The 27359-nt window shown below is 41.5% G+C and overlaps 1 protein-coding gene across 8 annotated transcripts in view; it reads left to right on the top strand.

The window, feature by feature from the left end:
- The window catches only part of AOPEP (aminopeptidase O (putative)), a 340341-nt gene that overhangs the window by 150478 nt on the left and 162504 nt on the right, over positions 1–27359 (top strand). For 5 of the 8 annotated variants that reach the window (XR_008316388.1, XM_053297172.1, XM_053297170.1 and 2 more), the window contains exon 10: positions 11224–11267. The exons of 1 other annotated variant lie outside the window; for it this stretch is intronic. Coding sequence is in view for 6 of the 7 variants with exons in the window: in XM_053297172.1 (XP_053153147.1) it covers positions 11224–11267 (44 nt within the window). In the remaining variant the exon portion in view is untranslated. Of the gene's footprint in view, positions 1–5507; positions 5594–11223; positions 11268–19495; positions 19558–27359 lie in introns of those variants that run through there. 2 more of the 8 variants (XM_053297173.1, XM_053297174.1) reach the window with 2 other exon arrangements.

Here is a 27359-nt window from a genome sequence, read left to right as displayed (position 1 = left end):
TTAAAAGCCCTATGCTAAGCCATTCCTGGATATCTAAAGGGCTGGGCATAAAAGTGGGGTGTGTTACCCTTTTTTATGAAGGCAAAGGGAAGATTGATTGAGATGGGGGTGATAGAGGAATGATGGGCCAAGGAATGGGGAGGGCTTCAGTTCCAGGAGATTTGGTAATTTTATGCCTTGAAACGAAGATGACACAAAATCGAAGTTGCTGATTTTTAATGAATTTTTGGGTGGTTTTTTTAAAATTCAAAAATTCATTAATCAGCAAATTGTCCGATCCACTTCAAATCCAATACACCAAGTCCTGCCACCCTGCCCTATACCTGTGTCCAATTACAAAACCAAGCCACTCTATAAATATACAAGGGTGGGGGAATAAACCACACAAGCCACAGAGTCCCCCACACTTGCCTTCTCCAGAGTTTCATGGCTCTTCTTCAGGCAGGCACAAGCACCAAGGAGACAGTAGCAGGGCAGAGGGTGTGCACTGAGCAGCACAGGCCTCTCTGACTCCAGCTCTGCTGCTGGAGAGCTTCCCAGGGAGGCAAGGAGAGAGCACAGCACTCTACTTTCAGAAGTCCTGCCTACCCATGGAACAGCTGATGATCAGGTGTGGGGAGGAGCGGTAGGCTGCCTGCGGGCCGTGGAGACCCCACCTGTGCTGCCAGAGTGGAGGAGACAGTGAGCCAGAGAAGAATCTCTGGTGGGGAAAGGAGATTCTTGGCACTGGTGGGGGCCTCCAGGACAGCGGGGCACACAGACATTTGCCCCAAGGTCCATTGGGAATGGTGCCTCTGCTTAAACCTAGTTGACATCCAGACTGCAAGGATATTGTACGAGTTAGTTTTGCTAAGCTGGGAGCTTGTTTTCCAGGCTAGTGTTGTACTGATGCAACAGGGTGCACTTCTGCAACTGTGGTGTGCCTCCATCTGTGCCATCTCTTATTCAGTCCATATGTGCTGCAGGGAATGATGCATCTCCTGCCAGTGTTGCACAAACGGACTGAGACCTCAAGTGATCGTGCAGCTTTGAGCATCTGCTCAGCTACGTGACTTTGTGAGTGTGCAAGAAAGTGCATTAGCACAGCGTTAGTCTGGATGTCAGCCAGACTGTTGTCAAGTCTATATCTTGTCTACTGCAAATCTGTGGTGACAATTGTTTGGTCATGCACAAGCGCCATTTTGTAATATAACATCTTTGTTGTGCTATGGGCAAGGTTATAGCCAATTATTTCTAGTAAAGAAATTCTGAGGCTTAAAGTAGATTTAATTATGATTAGTTGGCATACCTGTGTATATAATATATACACACATACACCAACCTATACAAATTCTGCTGCAAATGCAGAGTTTATGTGTTTCGTAGCATAAATATGAATATGAATATTTAAGTGAATATGAGATGTAGAATAAATAAAAGGATTAACAAGTTTTAAAGTTTGGTATTCTTCCACACCGTAAAAAATAATGGGACAGATTCCCAGCATTTAAAAGTATGAAGAAGAGAGTATAACATCTAAAGTATAAATAATTGCTTGCATTGTGAATACTAGCCTTGTTTCCAGTGGCATTTGTAGTATTTTTCCTAGATCTGAGCCACAGGTGCAAGGAAATGACTTCACATGTGAAACATTAATCAGTCCGTCCCCCCCTTGCCTTCATTTGACTGCATGCTCAGTATGTTTTTAATAGTAGTTTTTGTTTATTTTAGTTGAAGTAGCAAGAAAGTCTGGAATCTCAGGGCAGGATTTTTTTTCTTTTGAATAGTCCATTCTGGTTTCTGTGAGAGAATTCACTGAATAACACCTTTTGATGAAATTTGTGTAATGAATAGAGTGTTGGTTACTATAAATAATTAGAAATGAGTATGAGTTTCTGATTCTACTAGTGCAGTTAAACTTGGTGTTTAGTTTGGTGGTGAAAAATGAATACCTTGGGGATCAGATTGTTTGCAGACTTTAATTTTCTCATTGTAACTCTTCTTAAAAAACAAGCTGTAATATTGTGTTGCTTTTTGAGAGTATACTTTTGTGTGTCAAATATATAGTCAGGCTTTCTAAAACTGATGTTTATGTTTAAAAATACGTATTCATGTTTGAAAATCTTCTAAAAACTCAATTTTAAGTGATTTGTATGCTATTGCAAAGTATTTTGGTAACTGCATGGAGTGGATGTTTAATTCAAGTGGATTCAAGTGAATGTTTAATGTGAGAATAACACAATATTCGTTTAATTTGTTCACGATAAGGATAGGTAAGAATTGATACAGCTCAATTTTCTTGGAACTCCATGCCTGAAAAATTGAAATCTTTCCCCCCAGGAATTCAGAAATTCACCAGACAGAAAAACCTGGTTATTGCCTTTGTACTTTATTTTGACAACATTTTTTGTTATTGTTGTGGTTGTTTGAGTCAGTTTCAAGTATAACCCATTCATTTTTTCCATGAGACTACCAACAGGAAAGTGTATTATAGTGATGTATTTTGATCACTGAGAAATGAAGTGAAACTATATAATACCTTTGACACAACTGAGGAAAAAATAAAAAAATAAAAAAAATGTAGTAACTATCTGGGATGTAGCCAAACCAAGTTAGTCAGACTAAGGTCCATTTAAATTAATTAAATAAATTACACTAACACGTCTCATTGATTTCAATGGTTCTTTATCATCATGACTAACTTCCTTGGGATATAACCCTCTGCCATTAGCAATCATCTGATATGCTTTACAGAGATAATTTGTTAACATTATGGTGTGAATCTTGGCATTCAGTGTTCTCTGTTCCCTTTTAAATTCAGTAATACAGTAATTCAAATACAATAACATTCAATTATATGTGTGTGCATGACATTTATATGTATATAATGCAGAGAAAGAGACATATAATTGAATGTTATTATATTTGAATTACTGTATTAGTGAATTTAAAAGGGAACAAATAGCACAGAATAACAGGATTCATGCCATAATGTCAAAGAATTGTCTCTGTAAAGCAGATTTAAATCAGATCATTGTTAATGACAGAGGGTTGTATCCAAAGAAAGTTTGTTTGTGTGTGCATCTACTCTCCAAACATTCCATCACATTTTTTGTATGACCAAGAAATAGAACCCAGGATGCAGCCAAACATAGGAAGAAGGCAGGGCTTTGCAGGTAGAATCAGGCTTCATTCTCAGTAACTAAGATCAGAGCATGGAGCAGACTTAGCCCCATACTGCAATGGTGTCTCCAAGTGCAGAAATATTATTGAAATATTACATAAAAGTATTTCTTCTATACAAGTGATGGATCCCATTCATTCCTATGGCAAAAATAAAGCACATTGGGACAGTGTTACAACAAGAACAGGGGCGTAACTAGGTTGGAGTGGGCCCCGAGACAAGATTCTTAAATGCCCTCCCCCGCCGTCACCGCTTACCTCTCCTTCCTCTGGCCCAATGTCTCTGCTAACTATCCCAACTAGTTGCAAGGTATAGATAACACGAAAGCAGAACCAACTAATACAACAGAACAAGAACTTTAATCATTGCACATATCCTAGTTACAAGGTGTGCATAACAGAACCAACTAATACAACAGAACAAGAACTTTAATCATTGCACATATCCCAGTTACAAAGTGTGCATAACAGACCCAACCTAAAACAGTATCAAATGAAGCACAATAATCATTGCACACATCCCAACAAAAGTTTTAAAAGTTACAAAAGTGTGTAACTCCGTAGGCAAGTTATTTCCCCACTGTGCCATTATGCTGGCCTTGGGCCGAAATAAACCATACATACACATACACTGTGCCATGAAATTCATGATGAAATCAGTCATGGCTAACTTGTCTCAGTTCTAGTAGGACTAATTAATAATTTAGGCTGAATGTCAGCTGGTAAATAAAAAATACAAATATCCAAAGTTTTACTCCACCTATCTTATGAAAGTAGGGAGGGATGTGTGTATGCCTCTAAACATCCTGTGCAGCACAAGCATGTTTACTTAGAATCAAGTCCTAGAGTATAGTTTTTCCCAGTGCCAAGTAAAAAGAGTTTTAATCACTTAAGACTTTTTTATTATTTCTTGTTTACACAGTCAGACAGGTGTTACTGACTGGTTTGTTTTATCCAGACATCGAGTCTTTCCCAAGGACCTGGGATGGCTGAATTTTATTGTCAATGGTTATAGATATCGTCGCAGAATATAGGCTGTTCCCAGTAAAGCTGCTTTTTGTAATTGGCTGATGCTGATTTCTGTGGCCCCTATGGTGTTGAGGTGCTCTTCAAGGTCTTTTGGAACTACACCCAGGGTGTCAATTACCACTGGGATTATTTGGGTCTTCTTCTGCAACAGCCTTTCAATTTCAATTTGTAGATCTTTGTATTTGGTGATTTTTTTTCTATTTCTTTTTCTTCTATTCTGCTATCCCCTGGTATTGCTATGTCGATTACTTTGACTTCTTTTTCTTTCTTCTCGACTACAGTGATATCTGGTGTATTGTGTGGCATATGTTTGTCTGTTTGTAGTCGGAAGTCCCATAATATTTTTACAACTTCATTTTCTTCAACTTTTTCAATTTTATGGTCCCACCAATGTTTGGCTACAGGTAGCTTGTATTTTTTGGAGATGTTCCAGTGTATCATCCCTGCTACCTTGTCATTCCTTTGTTTGTAGTCAGTCTGTGCAATCTTCTTACAACAGCTGATCAGGTGGTCCACTGTTTCATCTGCTTCTTTACAAAGGCGGCGCTTGCTGTTTGTTGTGGATTTTTCTACTTTTGCTCTTATTGCATTTGTTCTTAGTGCCTGTTCTTGTGCAGCCAGTATTAAACCCTCTGTTTCTTTCTTCAAGTTGCCATTCTTAAGCCATTGCCAGGTCTTGGTGATGTCTGATTTTCCACTTATATTGTGCAAATATTGACCATGCAGGGGCTTTTTTCTCCATTTTTCTGCTCGGTTCTTGACTTGTTCTTTCTTGTAGGCCTGTTTTGTTTCATTGGTATTGAATAGTTTCGCGTTCTTGACCATTTGAAGTGCATCTTCTTCACTGTCCCTTATATATTCTTCAAGGCCTCTTTTCTCCTCCTCTACTGTTTGATGGACTTGCAGCATTCCTCTTCCACCTGAGCTGCGAGGGAGGTATAGCCTATCGACATCACTGCGGGGGTGCAGAGCATGATTGATAGTCATGATTTTCCTGGTCTTACGATCTAGCGTCTCTAGCTCTGCCTGGGTCCAGTCTATTATTCCTGCAGTGTATCTAATAACAGGTATAGCCCAGGTGTTTATGGCTTGTATGATGTTCCCACCATTGAGTTTGGACTTTAGGATTTTTCTGACTCTCCTGATGTATTCACTTCCAATTTTTCTTTTAACTTCAGTGTGTGCGATGTTATCAGCCTGGAGAATGCCCAAGTATTTGTAATGTTCTTTCTCTTCCAGGTTCTTGATCTTGCTTCCATTCGGCAGTTTTATTCCTTCTGTTTTTGTTATTTTCCCTCTGTTCATTATTAATGCAGCACGCTTGTCTAGTCCAAACTCCATTGCTATATCGCTACTGAATATACGGACAGAATATACGGATGATGATGATGATGATGATGGTGATGATGATTACATATATATCCCGCTCTTCCTCCAAGGAGCCCAGAGTGGTGTACTACATACTTGAGTTTCTCTTTCACAACAACCCTGTGAAGTAGGTTAGGCTGAGAGCGAAGTGACTGGCCCAGAGTCACCCAGCTATTACCATGGTTGAATGGGGATTTGAACTCGGGTCTCCCCGGTCCTAGTCCAACACTCTAACCACTATAGGACGCTGGCTCCCGTTAGTAGCCTTTAATTGGATATATTGCTTTTTCAGTTGGCTGAGCTATGTATTAATGCTTTTATGATTTTTTTAACATGATATTAATTTTGGCCTTATGCAACACTTGTGTATTTTAAATGCAAAGGGCGAATGCAAATGTAAAGATAATAAACAGGCATGGCTGTGAGCCGTTGTTACTTTCATTAAAACACACACACACTTTAAAAAATAGCAGACTGGTGAAAGAGTGGGGTGGGAAAGGAAGGAAAGACTTGCAAATTTGTTAACAGAGAAGACATACCGTGATTTGGTTCAATTATAGAGCAATTACAGTGAAAATCACTGATCCTATTGTACTCTCTCCGTTTTCCTGTCTCTACATACATTCGTCCCACCTCCAAGCCCCGCCTCCTTCCTGCGGCATCCTCACGCACGGTGGGCAGCGTCTTCTTGCAGTTGGGAGTTCTGCCTTTCACAGGGCCAGGGGAGGGGAGCGGGTTAACCCCTTCGGCGCCTCCTCCGCCCTCCCCTCTCCCAGCTTAGTCTCTTCCATTGCTCGCGTGTGCGCGAAGCTCGCGGAGACAAACAACAAGGAAATAGCGGGTGGCGCCAGAACAAGGAGAAGAAAAATTTTTTAAATGACTTCACAAGGAAGATTGGGTAGGCGCTGGGTGGGGGAGAGCCTCTGAGGGCCCCCCCCCAAGGTGGGGGGGGGGCGAGACAACAGCCTCCCCCTGCCTAATTGTAGTTACGCCCCTGAACAAGAACAAAATATAGCCTCCAGGCTGTATAGCCTCCACATGTACCTGCTTGGGGATCTGATAATGCAGTATATAGGCACTTCCTTTACACATATTCAATCTATCATAATGGCAGGCATTTTGTTAGCACAACAATAAACAAGTTATTCTAGTAAGAACTAATCAGCCTACCTTCCTTTCACTGTCTCTACAAATGGACTAAGTTTGGTTCAAATCAAGGTCCACAAATTACATCTCTTGCACCTCAAATGTTCATGCATCCACCATCTTGGATCGGGGTGGATGACATCATCACAAGCTACACCATTGCGGCATCCCTATGTGTCCATAAAGCTGTAGCAAATTTAGTTCAAATCGGTTAGACTGTCCACAAGTTAGTGCACTTGCGCCTCAAATGTTTATGTGTCTGCCATCTTGAATTGGGGTGGATGACATCATCACACCATTAGGGCATCCCTATGTGTCAAAATCGAATAAATAATAATAATGTGTCCCTACAGCTGTACCAAATTTGATTCAAATCGGTTAAGCAGTTTACAAGTTAGCCCATTTGTGCCTCAAAGGTTTTCGTGTCTGCCAATCTTGAATTGGGGTGGAAGACATCATCACAAACTACGCCATTGAGGTGTCCCTATGTGTCCCTACAGCTGCAGCAATTTTGGTTCAAATCGGTTAAGCGGTTCACAAGTTAGCCCACTTGCACCTCAAAGGTTTACGTGTCCACCATCTTTAATTGGTGCAGATGAAATCATCATACACTTTGCCATTGAGGTGTCCCTGTGTGTCATTCACTGCAGCTGAACCCAATTTGGTTCAAATGCGTTAGGCAGTTCACAAATTAGTCTGCTTGTGCCTCAGATGTTCACACGGCCGCAATCTTGAATTGGAGTGGGTGACATCATGACACACCATGCCATTTGGGCATCCTTATGTGTCCTGGCAGATTTGGTTCGAATCGGTTAGGCAGTTCACAGGTTAGCCCACTTGTGCCTCAAAGGTTTATGTGTCCACCATCATCATAAACTACGCCGTTGAGGTATCCCTACAACTGTACCCAATTTGGTTCATATGGTCCAGGTGTTGCAAAGTTGATGGCGGGGGGACACACGGACAGAATGTCGGGTGATCATTGGAGCCCAAGCAGCACTTCCTTGTCATTTCAGACAGCGCTTGCTGCCTGAAAGCACCTATTCTCCCTTTCTCTCCCTCTCTGGAGGAAGAGAGAGGGAAATAGATGCTTTCAGGTAGCAAACGCTACCTGAAAAAGATGAGGAAGCACTCACTTGGGGCTTTTAGTAGTCTGGGCATGGGGAGTTTGTTCGGGGCTCTTCCAGAGCCCGAGGCACACCCCCTTGGGGGCTCCAGGGATGCACACAGGATGTTGTTGGAGGGGCTGCTGTTATGGACGCCAGAAGTATGTGAAATATAGGCCTGTGTCTGATTTCATTTTATATTAAGAAATGAAATGATACCTGAACTTAAGGTGAACTGGCATACTAGATCTCCCTGCTCTGTGAAGGGAGGTGGGGATCCAGCATTGTGTTGTTAAAATGGATATGCAAGAAACACAAAGGCCAGGCCTGGGCCACTCATATGCAAAAATGCAACTGACTACCAAGTGTCTGTGGAAGGAGCCAGGGGCCTGATTCCCCCCCCGCCCTTTCCTGTTGCAAAGAAGCCAGTGTTAAATCCTTGTCAGTGATTAACTGTATTGTTCTCCATGGAAGTTCAACATAGCCAAATGCATACAGAGATCTGCCTGTAGAGTTTAAATCTTACATCACTGATGCTACAATGTATTGAGCGTCTCGCACACCTTTTTCATGTTACTTTAAATATAATCACACACTCGATAAGAGGTATACAAGAAATAATGTAATTGCTGTCTCACAACTAATTTTCTTACTAACTCCTGAGACTTTTAACACCTATTGGGGGAAGATGTAATTTGCAGCATCTTAGATGCAGATTTGTTGTGGGCAATGTCCCCCCCCTTCTGTGCACACAGTTTGCAGAAGATAAGATTCAGAGATCTCTCTGGACTGGCCAATATCCTGAATAATTAAGACATTGTCCAGAAGGTAGCAGCGAATTGTCACCTTTTGGGGGGACCCAGGAGAAGATGAGATTTTGAATAGATCTATGAGAGATCAAAGAGAAATACACTATAAGAATGAGGCTTTTAGACAGAGAGTTTAGCAATCTTTTGCCTACAGCAAAAGCTGCTCACGAGGATCCCAGAGTTTGCTGCTAAGCAGAGGCGTAACTATAGGGGGGGCATGGGGGGTACATGCCCCGGGCGCCATCTTTTCTGGTCACGTGGGGGGCGCCGCCATGACAAAAAAATTTTTTTTTAATTTTTTTAAAATTTTTTGTTAATACAAATGTTTCCTGCTCAGTGCAGCAGCGCTGCAGCAGTCAAGGGAGCGTGTCGGCGCCCCCTCCCCCACGAGCGGTCCCTTCCGCGCCTCCCGCACCCCCCCATTGCTTTGCTGGCGCCTGGCGGCCAGTCAGTGGCCTGGCTTGGCGGCGGTGGCAGGCGCTTGTGAGGAAAAACCTAAGTATAATGTAGTATGTTGGGGGGGCGGGGGGGCACCATTTCAATGCTTGCCCCGGGCGCCATTTTCCCTAGTTACGCCTCTGCTGCTAAGCTGCGGGGCAAAGCAGGAATTCTGTCCATGAACAGAAACTACATCAATGCCTGAGTTTTGCTGTCCAAGCTGCCTGATCTGAGCACTGCAACAACTCCTGTCTCCGCCAAAGACCTCAGCTGAAAAGATTTCCGCTCGAGTCTCTGATCCTGGTAAATATGCTGCTCCTTTACAAGCTTTGGGTCCCTCCATCCTTTCCCCCTCCTTCTCTTCCCCCCCTTCTTTTTCCTCTACTAATCTCCCCAAACCATGCCAGCCCTCAGCCTCTCTCAACCCCCCCTTTCCCGCCTGTATCTGAATTGTATTAGGCTCTAGGAAGATTTAATTGCACACACATATGTTAGTTAGGCACACAGGTGTATATTGGTACTGGTTAGGATGTTCTGTTTAAATACTGTTGCTAATATTGATAGAGGGTTCTGCTTTCTGCTTTGCTAGATTATGTTGTCAGTCTTTATACTCAATAAAGCCCATTGAATCCTTTTGAGTGGTTTGATCTCCTTTCTTCCTTGCATCCAGATAACACATGGTCACTAATATAAAAGAACTTTGTCCAGACCTATTTTGTATACTGGCTAATGAGCATATTTAGTGTATAAATCAGGCCTGGTCTGTAACACTGCCAGGCAGGGCTGGACCCAGACGACCTCTTGGCTGGCTCCGCTCCTGCCACACACCATGCCTTTTGGGCATCCCTATGTGTCCCTGCAGCTGTAGCAAATTTGGTTCAAATCGGTTAAGCACACTTGTGCCTCAAAAGTTTACCCGTCTACCGTCTTGGATTGGGGTGGTGATGCTTTTGAGGTGTCCCTACAACTGTATGCGATTTGATTCATTTTGGTCCAGGTGTTGTGAAGTTGATCATGGGGGACACACAGACACATGGACACACACACACAGAATGCCGGGTGATCTCATAAACCTTCTGAAAAGTCAGCTGATAAAACCAGTGGGTTACATACTGTGCAGTGAGCCCCCACACTGGACGAGGGCTTATTGCTTCCACAGCACTTACTAGACTGTCGCTGCTCCTAGTGCAGGTGAGGGAAGCTCCATGCCAACATGCATCAGGGCAGCACAGTTCCCATTGGGAATGCTGGGAGTCAGGTACAGCTGCGCTGATGCCCAGGATCATTGGCACGGAGCCTCCCCTGCTTGCACTAGGAGCGGTGACAGGCTAGTATGTGCCGCAGATGCAGCAAGCCTGCATCCCTCTTGGTGTGCCGTTGACTCTGCAATATGTAAGACAGTGGCTCACATTAGACCAACACTGTTTGTGCAACAGTGCTGACATTCACAGTCATATATCACTAGTGCCTGGTGGGGGAGGGGACCATTTTTGATCCCTTCCCTCTGAAGTTGACTGTGCCTCCCAAAAATATGTCCCTGAGGACTGGGCAACAGTAATATCAGCCAGTAATGATGAAATAGAAATAATTTATACAATTTGGTATGCAACAAAACAGGTTGTCCTTTTTTGGTGGGGCAGAAATTAGGCTGGTCTAGGAATCACACCTTATTCCAGCGATTACAGTATTTGAGTAATGCAGTGGAAATAAAGATAGCCAGCTTTGTAACCATTTTGATATCCATGGTTGTTATAATATTGACACTTAAACCTTTGAAATATTCACTTATTTATACTTAGTAGGGGTGGGAAAATGGTGATGGATCTGTTATGTTTTTAAAAACTGTATCAGCATTTAATCTTTTTCATTCTTTGATTGCTATAGTTAGCAATGTGATTAGGTTATTTGGCTTTTGCAATCTAGAGATGTAAGAGTTGATAAGAATAGTGGATAAGGTTTTATTTTCTGCCTGAGTGGCTGCTAGAACTCTAGTTTTGTTTCTTCAGATCTATTTTTGTAATCGTATGTGGCTGGTCTCTGTAAGTTTAGGAATGTCATTGGTATGTCTACCCTGTAGCTTTTGTGAAAACTGAATAAAGTTATAAAAATATTGTTAAGTGTCTTAATTGTTGGCATTAAGTTGTGGGTTTTTTTAACTTTTCCAGGACTTTCTTCACTTACTGCTGGAGGACATCCCAGAGCTAAAAGGGTAGGTGAGAGTCAAGTCAAAAAAGATAAAGCAGAATGATTAATATGTTCAGAATGGATTTAACCTCAAGAATTTCTGTAGAGATACTAATCTAACTTTTAAGACGGAAATATATATGGGATCATTGTATATAAAAATTCTGCCTATTTGTTCAAATACAAAATACCACATATATGCAGGCACAGGACAATAATAGATGTTAAAAATGTTTGTGATGGCTTATTTGAGAGATCATTGATAAGATATCTCCATCTCTAGCTTCTTCCAAGAACTCAAACTGCATTGCATGCAATAGAATAGAGGTAGAGGGAGTAGGTAGCTCATGAGCTGCTGGTAGCTCCGAAACATATCTGAAGTGCCTCTCCATGCTTTGAGCTTGCTTCTCCCTCTCTTCTTTTTCAGCCAATATTGCAAATCTGATTGGCTGGCTGAGTGGGAGGCATAGCTGTGCCATTTTGAATCTCTCCCTCTTTAAGTGATCAGCGTTGCTTTTGCTTTCTCTCCCATTAATATCTCTCCAGGGTTTTTTTCTTCCACAGAGCAGTCTCTCTTGCTCCCCCTCTGTCCTGCAACGAATTTCTTCCACAATTCCGAGTATTTGATGTTAAAATCCCTCATTCTGTTCATATAAATGTTTGTACAAGCTGCTGTTGTGTGACTGGCTGTAGTGGAGAACACCTGGAAACCAGTAAGAGAACCACTAGCAGAAACTAGTTTCTACTCTACTCATAGTTTCTGGATACTCCTCCCTTTCCTTGCAGCCCCCCGTGCTGTATCCCATGCCATTGCCAAAAGTCCCTTGGCCCTCAGCAGTGGCTTCTAAGAGACCTCAGGGAGCTTCAGTTGGAAAAGGAAAGAAAAAGGGTACTTGGTGAGAATTTGGCTTTTAGTGGCTGAGATCTAAGAAGCTACTTTAGAGTTGTGCTGATTCAGTGGAATTCTTGCCTTTAGTTCTCCTTGAGCATCACACTCAGCCCCTTCAGTGACGTACCACAAACTACTTTTTGTAGCTCTGACCAGTCTTAAAGTGTTCGGTTGTACATCCAGGGAGCCTGCTTCTCAAAGACACAAGTTCAGAGCACCCCTGGATAAACAGAGCTAGTGGAATAGCCAGTTTCTTTATTGGGCCAGAAAGAGCAACTGGCCCTATCTAGCCCCAGCACAGCATCCCTCCAGTGTGTGTTGCTGGTGTCCATCTCATGTTTCTTTTTAGATTGTGAATCCTTTTGGGACAGGGATCCATCTTTATTTATTTACTTTTTATCTCTCTGTGTAAACCACTTTGGGAACTTTTGTTGAAAAGTGGTATATGTATATTTGTTGTTGTAGTGTCAGCTATTTCATAGGAAAATAGGAAGCTGCCATATACTGAGTCAGACCATTGGACTATCTAGCTCCGTATATTCTACATAGACTGGCAGCGGCTTCTGCAAGGTTGCACGCAGGAATCTCTCTCAGCCCTAACGCAGAGAAGCCAGGGAGGGAACTTGGAACCTTCTGCTCTTCCCAGAGCGGTTCCATCCCCTGAGGGGAATATCTTGCAGTGCTCACACATCGAGTCTCCCATTCATATGCAACCAGGGCAGACCCTGCTTAGCTATGGGGACAGGTCATGCTTGCTACCACAAGACCAGCTCTCCTTTCCAAGGTTGCAGGCAGGAATCTCTCTCAGCCCTATCTTGGAGAAGCTAGGGAGGGAACTTGGAACCTTCTGCTCTTCCCAGAGCAGCTCCATCCCCTAAGGGGAATATCTTACAGTGCTCACATGTGGGTGGAAAAACTGAGGGCCACACATTTTATTTCTATTCCTTTCATGTTTAACTTACAGTGGGTATAGAAAAGAATCACCCCCTTTGATAGACCTTAAATTCTGGTTCCCTTACATTCTGAAATGAAAACACAAAGAAAATTCCCTTCACCAGCTGTACTTATCCAATGCAACCTATAATATCCAACTGAAAAACATCACAATTACAGTCCAGAAAAAGTGTCAGAAACAAAAAACAAGAATTACTGAGATTGCAAAGGATCACCCCCCCAATGTCAATATTTTGTTGAACCACCTTTTGCTTTAATAACAGCCTTGAGTCTGTTGGGATACTTCTCTATCAACCTTGCATATCTAGACGGAGCAATATTTGCCCACTCCTCCATACAGAACTGTTCAAGTTCGGTCACATTGGATGGTAGGTGTTGGTGGACTGCTATCCTCCCTGGATCCGGTCGGCCCTCCAAACTGGATTGAAGAGCAAGGAGGAACCTGTAAGAGAGGTTACCAAGAGGCCAATGGCCACTCTGAAGGAGTTAAAGGACTTCATGGCAAAGAGTGGTTGTTCTGTGCATGTGACAACAATTTCACGAGCGCTCCACAGATGTGGCTTGTTCGGGAGGGTCGCAAGGAGAAAGCCACTTCTCAAGAAAGGCCACATTAAAGCTCGTTTGAGCTTTGCCAGAAGGCACCTTGAAGATTCTGCTGCCAAATGGAAAAAGGTCTTATGGTCAGATGAGACCAAGATTGAACTATTTGGCCTCAACACCAAACAGTACACCTGGCGTAAATCCAACGCAGCTCACCATCCACAAGACACCATACCCACAGTGAAGCATGGAGGTGGCAGCATCCTGTTGTGGGGGTGTTTCTCTGCCTCAGGGACTGGGGCTCTCGTTAGGGTAGAAGGAAAAATGGATGGGGCAAAATACCGTCAGATTCTGGAAGAAAACCTGCTACCCTCTGCCAGACAGTTGAGGATGGGCAGAAGATTCACCTTTCAACATGACAACGATCCAAAGCACACAGCAAAATTGACCACACAGTGGCTGAAGGAGAAAAAAGTGAACGTCCTCATGTGGCCCAGTCAGAGCCCAGACCTAAATCCCATAGAAAATCTGTGGGGAGATTTGAAGATAGCAGTCCACCAACACCTACCATCCAATGTGACCGAACTTGAACAGTTCTGTATGGAGGAGTGGGCAAATATTGCTCCGTCTAGATGTGCAAGGTTGATAGAGAAGTATCCCAACAGACTCAAGGCTGTTATTAAAGCAAAAGGTGGTTCAACAAAATATTGACATTGGGGGGGGGGTGATCTTTTTTCAATCTCAGTAATTCTTGTTTTTTGTTTCTGACACTTTTTCTGGACTGTAATTGTGATGTTTTTCAGTTGTATGTTATAGGTTGCATTGGATAAGTACAGCTGGTGAAGGGAATTTTCTTTGTGTTTTCATTTCAGGATGTAAGGGAACCAGAATTTAAGGTCTATCAAAGGGGGTGATTCTTTTCTATACCCACTGTATGTTTAAATAATACAGATTGTGTTAAAAACTGAAATAATTTTTAAATAATGAGGATATTTTGCTGCTTAGCATGTAGGGGGGAAATCAAGATATCTAGTTAGCAAAATAAGTGTGTTTCAGTTATATTAATGTACTGGGGATCTTTTAATAAGCCTCAATCTTTTACCTATTTCTTAGTTTTTATAAATCAGATTTGAACAACGAGGCCAGTCTTGGGTCTAAGAATATGCCAAGAATATTTTAATTTTCAATGAGAAGACTATAAAGCCTCTGTTTATTCTAGCTTTCCCCTTCAGAAAGTATAGGCAAGATTTTAGTTTTATGATAATTTACTTTATAGCTGGGTATATAATATGCTGCCAGAATTATGTATGGTGAGAAGATAAAATGTGATGCCAAGAATAACAGAATATTATGTTTATATAAAGCATAGTTTCATCCACTCTCATGCTTGTTGCAAACATATTTTTCCATTACTGAAGAAATTTATTACTGAGTTAATTTTATTTGTTAGTATCATAATAGGAGAGAAGAGTGATGTGTTGCCTTCTCAAGTGGATATATCTAAGATACATTAATAATGACCCAAGACTGTAATTGCTGGAACTTAATCACTTATTTAAATATATTGGCCAGGATCCAGACAACTGTGCAAATAGTTGCATGGTGATTTAAATTTATTTTTCTCAGACAGCAGCCCCTTATGCCATTTGGCAAGCTTCTTTTGAAACTGAGGAGAGTTTCAAAAGCAGTTTGTGATATGGTGTGTGGGTCTGCTGTTCAAAGAAAAATGTCAGAAGTTCCACTGAAGTAGTGAAAATCCCTTGTGAGAGCCTAAGGAGTCTGTTGGACCACAGCCAACAGATTTATTCAGACTTTTCCCAATTCTGAAGCTAGGAAATGTGTTTTTCTTGGAAGTTGATAAACATTCCCAGTTTCTTTTTCATGTTGTGTTCATTTAAAAATACGTTTAGTTTGAGCATGAATTTGTGCCAAACTTTGCTCTTGATGCACCGGTTCAGCATTATTGTGATCAAGAACAGTGACATTCTAATTGGGTGTAGTGACAAGGGTGTATCTAGGGTTGGACAGGCAGGGCACGTGCCCCGGGCACCACCTGAAAGGGGGCGCCATTTTTTAAAATGAAAATTTTTTTAAATGGCTGCTGAAAACAAAATGGCCACCACACATGCTCAAATGGCCTCTGCAAGGCCTTAGGTCATGCCAGGCCTCGCAGAGGTCATTTGAGCATGCACAGCAGCCATTTTGGTTTGGGCAGCCATTTTTTAAAAAGTATTTTTTAAAATGGCCACTGCACATGCTCAAATGGTCCCTGTGAGGCCCTAGGCCTTGGCAGGCCTCGTAGAGGACATTTGAGCATGTGTGGCAGCTTCCAAAATGGTCACTACACTGATCTTTGCAGGCCCAAACAGGCCCAAAAATCAGCCTGGGATGGGCTGTGCCAGTGAATAAAGAGGCCAGCGGAGGGAGGGGGAACATTTGCAGACACCCCCCCACAGTCTCTAGGAAGCCCCCCCCCCACAGGTTAAAAAATAAATAAATTTAATATTATATAAGTCACTGTACACATATTCAGTATGGCACTATGTACAGAGAATCAGGGCTTGTGAATACTGAGCTGAAGCTTATGAGCTAGGATTGTATTCATTTGCTCTTACTTTGCTTCTTGTGATAAATGAGTTAAATGTGATGTCTTAATAATATGGCTATTAATGGTGAGTTTGTCTTTGAATCAGTGTGAAATCCTTAGTATTAATGCCCACTGGGAGTTTCTTGCCCTCTTTCTCTCATTTTAACTGTCTTTCTGAAATACTGGGATATATTCCAAGCAGTGACACAGTTTATTCTGTATATCCTTTAATTATTTTCAGAATATCTGGGAAAAGTCCAATTCTCCATTTATTTTTAAAACTTATGTAATAGTGATGCTACAATGCATAGTAGAGAATTAGACAGGCACTTCTGTTTAGTTTCCCAAGTACACATCCACATAGTATTTGGGTATTTCATGAGCCCCAGCATACTGAAATTTGTAGTTTTCCAGCATTTTTTGGTCTGGCTACGTCCACTGCTAAATAGTTTTTGAAATATTAAAAGGTTAACGAGCTTGACTTGTATTTTTGAGCTGATATTATGGTAAAGTTATCTGAAAGATGAGTGTCAGATGTTTGGACAGGGGGCGCAATTTCAGTGCTTGCCCGAGGCACTGTTTTCCCTAGATAAGCCTCTGCAGGAAAGATCTAGTCCAGTTAATATGTATTATTTATTTATTTAGTACATTTATATACTGCCCCATAAAAGAAGTCCCTAGGTGGTTCACAATATTTCCACAATAAAAGCTGTTACTCTTTGATAGTTTGAAAGCAGTTATCTGGAAGTGTGCTAATTAGTTTTATGTGGATTCCTTTGTCATAAACTCATTATTCTGATGTTGGTATTAGTGATGTGCCCGGACCGATCCGGAGGCCATTCTACAGGCCTCCAGACTGGTCCGGACCTGGGTGGTTTAGATTCGAGTGGTTCAGGGTGGGGGGTCCCCTTAAGGGCACGGGAGGGTTTACTTACCCCTCCCGCCGCTTTCCCCCCTCCGGTGCCCGTATTTCATGGAATAATTGTTCTTACTATTTCCTCGAGCTCCCCTTCTCCGGCGCTCTGCTGCAGCGATTGTTTTAGTAATGGGGCGGCAGGATGCCTCCCTGCCGCCCCTTCCTTCGCTTGGCATCATGGCATAAAGTGCAAAAAGGCTTTAAGAAGCCTTTTGTGCGCGCGCGCATGTGTGCGTGCGCAAAGTGCAGCAGAGCGGGAGAAGGGGCAGCAGGAAGATATCCTGCCGCTCCGTTTACTTAAGAAAGTATGTGCGCGTGCACACACACAAAAGGCTTCTTAAAGCCTTTTTGCACTTTATGCCATGACGCCAAGCAGAGGAAGGGGTGGCAAGGAGGTATCCTTCCGCCCCATTACTAAAACAATCGCTACCGCAGAGCGCCGGAGAAGGGGTGCTCGAGGAAATAGTAAGAACAATTATTCCATTAAATACAGGCACTGGATGGGGGAAAGCAGCGGGAGGGGTAAGTAAACCCTCCCGCGCCTTAAAGTAATCCCCCACCCCAGTGCCGGACCGCAGCTCCGCGGTTCTGTGCATACCCCTAGTTGGTATCCATCATTAAAATAATACCAGAAAGCATGGAAGAGGCCCATAGTCCAAATGTACCACTTTTCAAAAGTTGTTTGTACACACTAATAAACAGTGGTATCATTTTTTGCCATTAGGATGTTTACATGTGACACCCTGTCCTATCTGTATATGATATATATGATTTTTGTTCCATCTCAGTTTTAACGGGGCACACCTATGAAAAAGTTTCCTCTACATTATCTTCTGGCTGTAGATGAGTTGGAAAAGAACAAGGAGTCTTGTGGCACCTTAGGGATTAAGCTTTCTTAGTCTTTAAGGTTAACTGCAGTCCACTTTATACAATTAATGAAATGTTATCCTAGGAATTTACTTATTTTATTTATTACAAGTATTATCCCATCGTTCTTCCATTATGGGACTCAAGGCAGCATACATGAAGTTCTCAGGCAGTCATTCATCCAGGCACTGACTAGATCTAAACCTGCTTAGCTTCAACAAGATTGCTGTTTCATATGCCCTTGGACCATGTCCTGAGTCTCTTAGTTTGCTACATCTCTGCCCCATATTTTCAGTTTGAAGCAAAACTTTCTGAAATTGATGTGGTTTTGTTCAGAGGCCATTCATTCACTAGTGCCCAAAGTGATGCAAAGTGTTGCAAAAAGATATGCTTCAGTGAATCCATGAGAGGCATCAGGGAACTATAGTGTAAAAGGAGAGCCAGAGCTGTGCTATAGTGCTATAGTGACCTTGGATAGATCTGCAAATTGGGAAGATGGTGGTTGTTTTTTAAGTGACAGCAAAAACTATTATCAGCCTAGGCAATGAAAAAGCCCGTGAGGGTAAACAATGACAAGTTACAGCCATGGTAAAAAAAAGAGTTTTGACATATTACTACTTCTACAGATATTTATATATCGCTCTTCAACCAAAGTTCTCAAAGCGGTTTACACAGAAAAATAAATAATACATAAATAAAATGGTCCCTGTGCCCAAAGGGCTCACAGTCTAAAAAGAAACATAAGGCAGATACCAGCAACAGCCACTGGAGGGATGCTGTGCTGGGGTTGGATATAGCCAGTTGCTCTCCTATAAGAGAATTGCCACTTTTAAAAGTGTAAAATGATACACTCTGAGAAATATTACCTGTTGGTCCCAGATTATTATGACAACCCTATTTGAAAATTTGGCAACACGTTATCTGCTTCAAGTTCATCTTATCAAGGCATGGCATCTACATGTGTCAGTGCCTGATAAAATGCTTCATTTGCTGGTCACGAATTTTTTTAAAAAAATTGTCAAAGTCATCGGTACATGCCAGGGACAGAGAGCTTTCAACGTGTCACATAAAGCCAAATTATTCACATCAAATTGCCCTGTAGAAAATGGGGTCCAGCAAGTCAAAAGTCTACTAAAGAAAGCCACAGATTCATGGACAATTCCATATCTGGCAATGCTGAATCTGAGGGCATCACCTTTAGTGTGTGGAAAGTTACCAGCTCAAATATTGTTCCATTGAGAATTTGGCTTCTGAACTTAATGGATATGACTCAGAAAGAATAAAAGGGTTTGACTGCATAAAAACATAGGGGGGGAATAAGCAAAAACTGTATTATGAGAAGGAAGTACAACAATTACAGCTGCTGAAGCCTAATGATAAAGTGTGTATGCATGATTGTACATGCCAGACACAGAGGACAGGATAGAAGTTATTCCACATTCATATGAAGAAATAACACCATATGCTCCTATTTGACAGTATAATAAGAGATACTTTCAGTGTGTTCCAGAAAGGAAGGGGAATGAAGAAACAAAAATGAAATGAAAGAAGAACAAAACAGGCAAGTGTTGAGACAGGAGTACTGAACACTCTACAGACAGAACAGTCTGTAGGATCAACCAAGGGAAGAATATATAGGTGAACTAGACTGTGAAGTAGAGATGTGCGAATTGATTTGAATTCAAATTGATTTGATCCAAATCTGGTTGATTCGGGTGATTTGAGATAAAAACAAACCTGCCCAGACACTCCTGGCCAAATTCAAGCTCAAATTGAATCACGCCTGATTCGATTCACATCAATTTAAGATTCAGGTTCCTCCTGTTAATTCCCCCTGATTCCCAGCTTTCATTTAAAAAACAAAGCTAAGCTCTAGCCCTTGTAGAAGCGGAGTTATGGAGCAAAATGTGCGGTCACTATTTTTCAAGTGTTTGGGTTTTTTATTGTATAATCCCTGTGAGGATTCATTACACACCTTCATTTCTTCTATTCATTTTGTGCATGTAGTGCACATCTGCAGTATGTCACTCAAAATGTACAAAAATCGTCAGCAGCTATTCAATCCTATTTTCATCAGGGGAGTGCTCAATTTGTCCCAGCAGCACTTAAATTATTTTTAGCTAAATCTTGTCCTCAGATGTTGTACGGATCGCAATTGGGTCTGTATGCTAATTTTGAAGCTTTGGAGGTTGTTCAGACAAAGTTTTAAAGATCTGTTTTGCAGACCCTTAGATGCATCCCAAACATGATCCTGAGGCTGGAAGCTGGTATTCCTAGAGTGGAGGCCCGGGTGTGGCTTTCCATTTTAAGTTACTGGCTGAAGTTGCATTTGTTTCCTACAGCCTTGCTCATCTTACCCTTATGGATAGTTTTCACTCCTGTTGGAAATTGTCAGTTTTTTGCAAACTAAGCCTTTATGGTTTTGGTTAGATGTTCTGCTGAAGATGAGATTCATTTGTGTGAGATTGGCACTAAAACAATGTATCTATGATATGGAGGCACAAATAGATCGGTCTTTAATCCCCAAGGAAGTTTTTGGGGGGCTACAGCCCTATAACAACAAACCTGCGAGTTACTTAGATAAACTGCTAAATTACTTAGATAAATTGCTAAATACTGCAGAATGTTCACGTTGGCCCAATTTAATGTATTACCTTCGGCTGATTTGGAGGGTAGGTTCAGAAGGATTCCTAAAGAACAGAGACTGTGCCAGTGTGATTCTGGAGATTGGGAATAGATTTTTCACATTTTTCTTTACTGTTCCCTTTACAGGGACTTTCATCAATGTTTTATTGCTTTGCTATTGGTCAAATATCCAGGGCATACAGACATATTTTATGTTAATCACTTGCTTTCTGATCAGAAAAAGGAGATAATGATTAATGTTGCAAAGTTCTGTGTGGTGGCTAGGAAAGTTAGGCATCAGATAATAGACCAGCTCATGTAACTTGGCGTTTATTTCTTATGCTGAGACATTATACCAAACTACGGTAAGCACTGTTGATTCTTATTTGTACATATGTTTTGAATTCTGGTCTTTGACCATAAATAAACTTGACTTGATTTCATTTCTTCTATTCATTTTGATAGTCTTTGGACAGTGCCAACTGCCATGTGCCAACTACATTCCCCCCCATACACACACACACTTGCAAGGCTCAGTTTATGTTCTGTGTACTACTCAGTTTATGTTCTAGGAATTATTTCAAGTGTTTAGACTCTGGTGTCTAATAAACTTCCCTCATAACAAATCCCTATGAGGATTTATTACACACGAAAGAGTCTAAACATCTCAAAAATTCCCCAAATATAAACTGAGTACCCCAGTAGCTTGTGGGTTGGGGGGTAGTTGGCACACGGGATGCCACAAATTTCCCACCCCCACCTGCAAAGCAGTGAGATCAAAATGAATAGAAGAAATGAAAGTGTGTAATGAAGGTGTGTAATGAAGACAGAAAGAATCTAAACACTTCAATATTCCTAAAAAATAAACCGAGTACCCCACTGCCTTGCAGATGTGTGTGTGGGCGGGAGGGGGTTATAGTTGGCACATGGCACTTGGCAGTTGGCACTGTCCAATGAGAGTCAAAATGAACAGAAGAAATGAAGGTGTGCAATTAATCCTCATAGGGATTCATTATGAGGAAACGTTATTCTAACCAAAGAATCCAAACACTTGAAAAACTGTGACCTCACATTTTGCTCTGTAACTCCACTTCTGCAAGTGAAGCTTAGCTTTTTTTCTTTTTTCTTTTTTTAAATTAAAGCTGGGGATTCATGTTAGGGTTAGGGATAAGTCAACTTTGAGTGCCCACTATGGCAGAAATATACAAAATCAGTAAAAACTAAAAAAAAATTCATTAAAAATCAACCAAGTGCCTCACTGCCTTGAGATTTGGGTGGTAAGTGGCACCCATTGGGGAGTGGTAAGTGGCACCCACCACCCAGATTTGGGTGGTAAGTGGCACCCATTTGGGTGGTAAGTGGCACCCATTTGGGTGGTAAGTGGCACCCATTTGGGTGGTAAGTGGCACCCACCACCCAGATTTGGTGTCCCTAGGATGTTTAGAAATTGCCCAAATCGATCCAAATCTGAATCAAATCAAATCCAACTTGAATCTGATCAGATTCAAATTTGCAGATTTGAGTTGAAATTGAATCTGGTTGATTCAATTTGACCTCGAATCGAATCACAAAGAATCAATTTGTGCACATCCCTACTGTGAAGAGCTCTACAAAGAAACTATGAGAGCTCTATAAAGACTCATTGAACTATCTTAACATGTATATATTGTTATGCTTTATTTTAAACTGCTTATACATGAGCTATATCAAACAGTCATTTTTTTGAAAAAGGAGCTGTTGGGATAGTGAGCTAGTTCATTTAAGGATAATAGTTTATGCCACTGAAACAATTTCAGCTGGTTTCACATAGCAATACAAGTAGAAGGCTCAGCTGGTTTACAGTCGGCAGTTATATGTATGTATGTATGTATGTATTTCTATACCACCCCATACAAAAAAGTCCCTGGGCAGTTCACAACATGTCAGCCATTCTGTATTTGTGATCAAACCAGTGGCTGACCTGTTGTGCAGTGTAACCCGGTTGGTTCTGAACCACCTGCACCACTGCAGTTGTCTAGAGCAATGCCCACGGTGTTGCAGGATGGAGCTCTTCAGCCAGCACTTGAAGTTGCGCAGTTGCATATCTGCTGCACTGTGGCCCTTATTTCCAGGGGCCATAGCACTGCGCAAGTGCAATTGCACATTTCAAAGTAATAGTGGACGAGCCTTGTTCTGCAACACTATGGGTGTTACTTTAGACAGCCACAGCAGTATAGGCGGTTCACAACATGTCAGCCAGTATGATTAAACTGGAAGCAGACTTCAAATTAATCAGAGTTTAGTAGAGCAAAATAATAGCAATGCTAGTATTTTACATCTGCTTCCTCCTACTTTCAAGCTGCTGCCGTGTAGAAGTTAAGTGACTGACCTGTGAATCAGAAAGCTCTTGTTTAAATCTCACCTCTGCTAGGAACTCACCCAGTGACTTAGCAAAGCTTCTTCACCTCAGTCTTGGTCTCCTATCTGCAATATGGGGATCATAATACTAACTTGCTTTCCAGGATTGTTTTAGAGCAGGGCTGCACAACTTTAGCCCTACAGTTGTTTTTGGACTACAATCCCTTAATCCTCAGCTACAATGGCCAATAGTCAGGGATCATGGGAATTGTTGGTTAATATCTGCAGCGGGGATCTTTAAGACCTATCTTAAAGATTTATCTTAAAGATTACAAACTAGATCATATCTAGACCTATCTTAAAGATTACCAACTAGATTATATATGTGAAGTGCTTTGTACACTCAAACATGCTATACAAATGTGAAGTATTATTTCAGATCTGCACAGAGGACTGCATGAAGGTCTTCATTATACGTAGATGTTACATTCTGCATTGCACTGAGTTTGATTAACCTTAAAAAAATCTTGTATATATGTACATACTTATTTAAAGTTGCCATTTCCATATCAAGTCATCTTGTAATATATTTGTTTCTTGTAAAGGAATCCTGTGGGATCCTGTGGGCAAATGTACAACATGTGAGTTCTGCAAAGACCATTTTAAAATAAAGTTTTGGAGCACAGAAGTGATTTATCAGCTGTAGATAAATGACAATGCAGCTGCTTAAGCTCTTATACATCTTGAATTCACTTTACTTTTGTGTATATTTATGTCACATTTAATAAAATACATAAAAAAGAAACCTAAGCTGCAGTTCCCATAATATGAGCTCCCATTATATGACTACTGATTAATGATAGTGTGTGTTCAGACTCTCCTGTTTGAGGGATAGTTGCAGAAAAAGGCCAACTTATTCCCAAGTCAAACAGACATTTGCTGTTTAGAGTCCATGCTTCAGAGTTACTTCATATATATTTTTCTTAAGGCAGGAATAAATTTATGCCATAATTTTTCATTTAACAATTGGCTCCCCAGCACATGTACTTATGGAAAAATAGACAGCTTGTGCTGTTCTTTGCACATGACAGTGGTGTGATGGTTGTGCTCTCCCCTGCCCAGAAATTATTAGTTAATTATGTCTCCCCTAGCAAAAAAAAACCAACCCCAAAACATTAATGTTTATTTTCAGTACAAGTTGTATCTTGTTAACTTCCAATTTTTAGATATTAGTATGGGCAGAATTTAAGCACCACAAATTCAATAAAAGGAGAAATGCATTCACTCGTTTCAAAAACATGTTCTGAAGTGGTCTAATATCTGGGTAAACAGGGATGGTAAACAATTCTTGGGCACATCAATGTATTCTGTATTGATCTTTATCTTAAATTTTTACCCTTGAATTGCATTTCTGTTTTGCAGAATGGCTGTAAAACTGTCAACATGAGGTTTTAGCCTTTAATGAAAGCTAGTTCAACATATCCTTCCCGTACAAATACTCCACTTTCTGCAAAATCTGGTCACCATGTTGACAAAGTATATGAAATTCAAACTGAGTTCCTTTCAGCTTGTGCATCAATAATGCTGCAGCTAGAATGCTGGATGATGCAGAAAGAAATTCCACGTGACTTTCACAAAGCTTTACTGACAATGCAAAGTAAAGTTTTGAAATATGGCATATAATGTATTTGCTACATAAGTTAGGTATGCAGAATTAATGTAGACATTATATGAAGAGGTTCCTGTGTGAGGTTGGTGGAGGCTCTTTCCCAGATTAATCAAGGTAAAGATGAGGATTTTAAATTTCGAAAACTATATATTTTGGTTAAAATAATAAAATAATAATCAAAATATATATGCGTGTTAACTAACTTGATGATTAATGTTAATTAACGTGTTAACTAACTTGATGAGTACCCAGAATGTTGGGGGCAATATGCTAAAATCATTGTAAACCGCTTAGAGAGCTCCAGCTATAGAGCGGTATATAAATGTAAGTGCTATCGCTATTGCTATTGCTATGATAGGTCAGGGTGCATGTTTATTAATCCACTCTTAGAGAAGCCAAGCATTCTGAGGTTTGAATGGATAAATTTAATGAAAAATATTATTACAGGTAATACTTTACCGTAAAATAGAAGTGTTTTATATTTGTGATGGAGTATGATGATGATGATGATGATTAATTCGATTTCTATACCACCCTTCCAAAAATGGCTCAGGGCGGTTTACAAAGAGAAATAACAAACAAATAAGATGGCTCTCTGTCCCCAAAGGGCTCACATTCTAAAAAGAAACATAAGACACACACCAGCAACAGTCACTGGAGGTACTGTGCTGGGGGTGGATAAGGCCAGTTACTCTCCCCCTGCTAAATAAAGAGAATCACCACGGTAAAATGTGCCTCTTTGCCAGTTAGCAGGGGAAAATGATTGTACTTAAGTGATATCCTTGTCACCTGTACAGTGACAACTTGGAGTACTGCATACAGTTCTGGTCACCATACCTAAAGAAGGACATTGCAGATCTGGAAAAGGTACAGAAGAGGGCAACCAAGATGATCAGGGGCCTAGAGCACCTTCCTTACGAGGCAAGGCTACCTGGGACTTTTTAGTTTAGGAAAAAGATGACTGAGGGGAGACATGATAGAGGTCTATAAAATCATGCTTGGTGTGGAGAAAGTGGATAGAGAGAAATTCTTCTCCCTCTCACTTAACACTAGAACCAGGGGTCATCCCATGAAATTGATTGCCAAGGAATTTAAGACCAACAAACGGAGGTACTTTTTCACACAACACATAATCAACTTGTGGAATTCTCTGCCACAAGATGTGGTGACAGCCAACAACCTGGATGACTTTAAGAGGGGTTTGGATAACTTCATGGAGGAGAGATCTATCATCGGCTACTAGTCGGAGGGTTATAGGCCACGTCCAGCCTCAAAGGCAGGATGCCTCTGAATACCAGTTGCAGGGGAGTAACAGCAAGAGAGAGGGCATGCTCTCTGTGTGAAACGTGATGCTGGACTAGATGGGCCTTGGGCCTGTTCCAGCAAGGCTGTTCACCCAGCTAGGGCTGGCAGAGCAGTTAGCCACTGTACAAAGTGCTCTCTCCCTCTCCCTCTCTAATTTCTATGCTTTTCACCAGCCAGAGGAAAAGGTCCAAGATGCTGTCGGGTATCCAACTGGAACCATATATCCTATTTAATGCTACAATTCAAATAGAACTTTAGGAACCTAACCATTATCTTCTCTAAGATATCATTTTGTTTCAGAACAATGGGTTTATTTTGCTTTATAGCAGTGTACAAATAGTGCATTTGTTGCCTGTATAGAGGTTGGTAGAATGCTCTAGTGCATTTTGCGTCTGCTTAATGGGAATATAATAGCTGTGGTTATTAATAATCTAAACTATACAATTTGAAATGGAGTCTTAAATGTTGAATATGGTTGGCATTGAGAAGAAATATAGATGTGTTTCCAACACAGAAAGCACTTCCATATAGAAGACAATGTACAACCCACATGGAGATAGTTGCATGTGGTGATGGCACATGCATGCATTTCAGGGGGCCAGTTCATACAATCAGTGTGTGATGGTCTCTAGGAGCACCTGGAGGCATCAATTGACAATGGCTAACATGCCACCCAGGCTTATAAGGGCAGAGCAAGAGCTCTGCAAGCAGCCAGCATACAAACTGCCAGAACTATGTATGAGGCCTGCCACACAGTGCAGGACAGTGCAGGACATGTGCAGGCCTGCCACACAGTGCAGGACATTTTCACCTCTTTTATCTCCCTGCAAAAGCTTTTTGTGTCCAGGAATATGTCCGTGAGGACTGTGAGCAAATCAAACTATTTTTCAGGGAGGGGAGAGAAGCAAAAATGGCTTCTCAGCAATCAAACACAATGGTGGATGCAAAAAGGGCTATTGTGGGGAGGGAAAATAAGCAGAAATTCTTTCCCCCTCCACCTCCCTGTACACTGTGTGAAGAGGAAAGCCTCATACACAGTTTGTTTCCTGGCTGTTTATAAGGGCAGAGCTCTTGCTCAATTCCACAAGCCTGCGCAACATGTCAGTATGTGAAGCTTAAATAGCAGACACAGGGATCACACACCCCACATCAGGATTGGGATCATGACATTCAGGGATTTAAGCCATTTCCCCTTACGCTGTGCTCTCAACAAAAATGCCCTGACATTGCTGCTGTTTGCCTCAGGAGGGAAGCTCCCAGTGGTGTTAAGAGGATAAACAGCAGCTTCTGTGATGAACAGCAGATTCAGGTGGAGGGGATAGTGCTCAGAACCAGGTAGAAGGGGGAGGGAAAGTTAAATACTCTTGCACACTCTGTGGTCCTAACCCTCCTACCCTCATGACTGCTGTTGCAGTTGCAAAGCACCCC

Source organism: Hemicordylus capensis, chromosome 2 (genome assembly GCF_027244095.1).
Source record: "Hemicordylus capensis ecotype Gifberg chromosome 2, rHemCap1.1.pri, whole genome shotgun sequence".
Taxonomy (NCBI): Eukaryota; Metazoa; Chordata; class Lepidosauria; order Squamata; family Cordylidae; genus Hemicordylus; species Hemicordylus capensis.
Note: the sequence above shows the minus strand (reverse complement) of the source record. Positions and strands in the feature narration are given on the sequence as shown.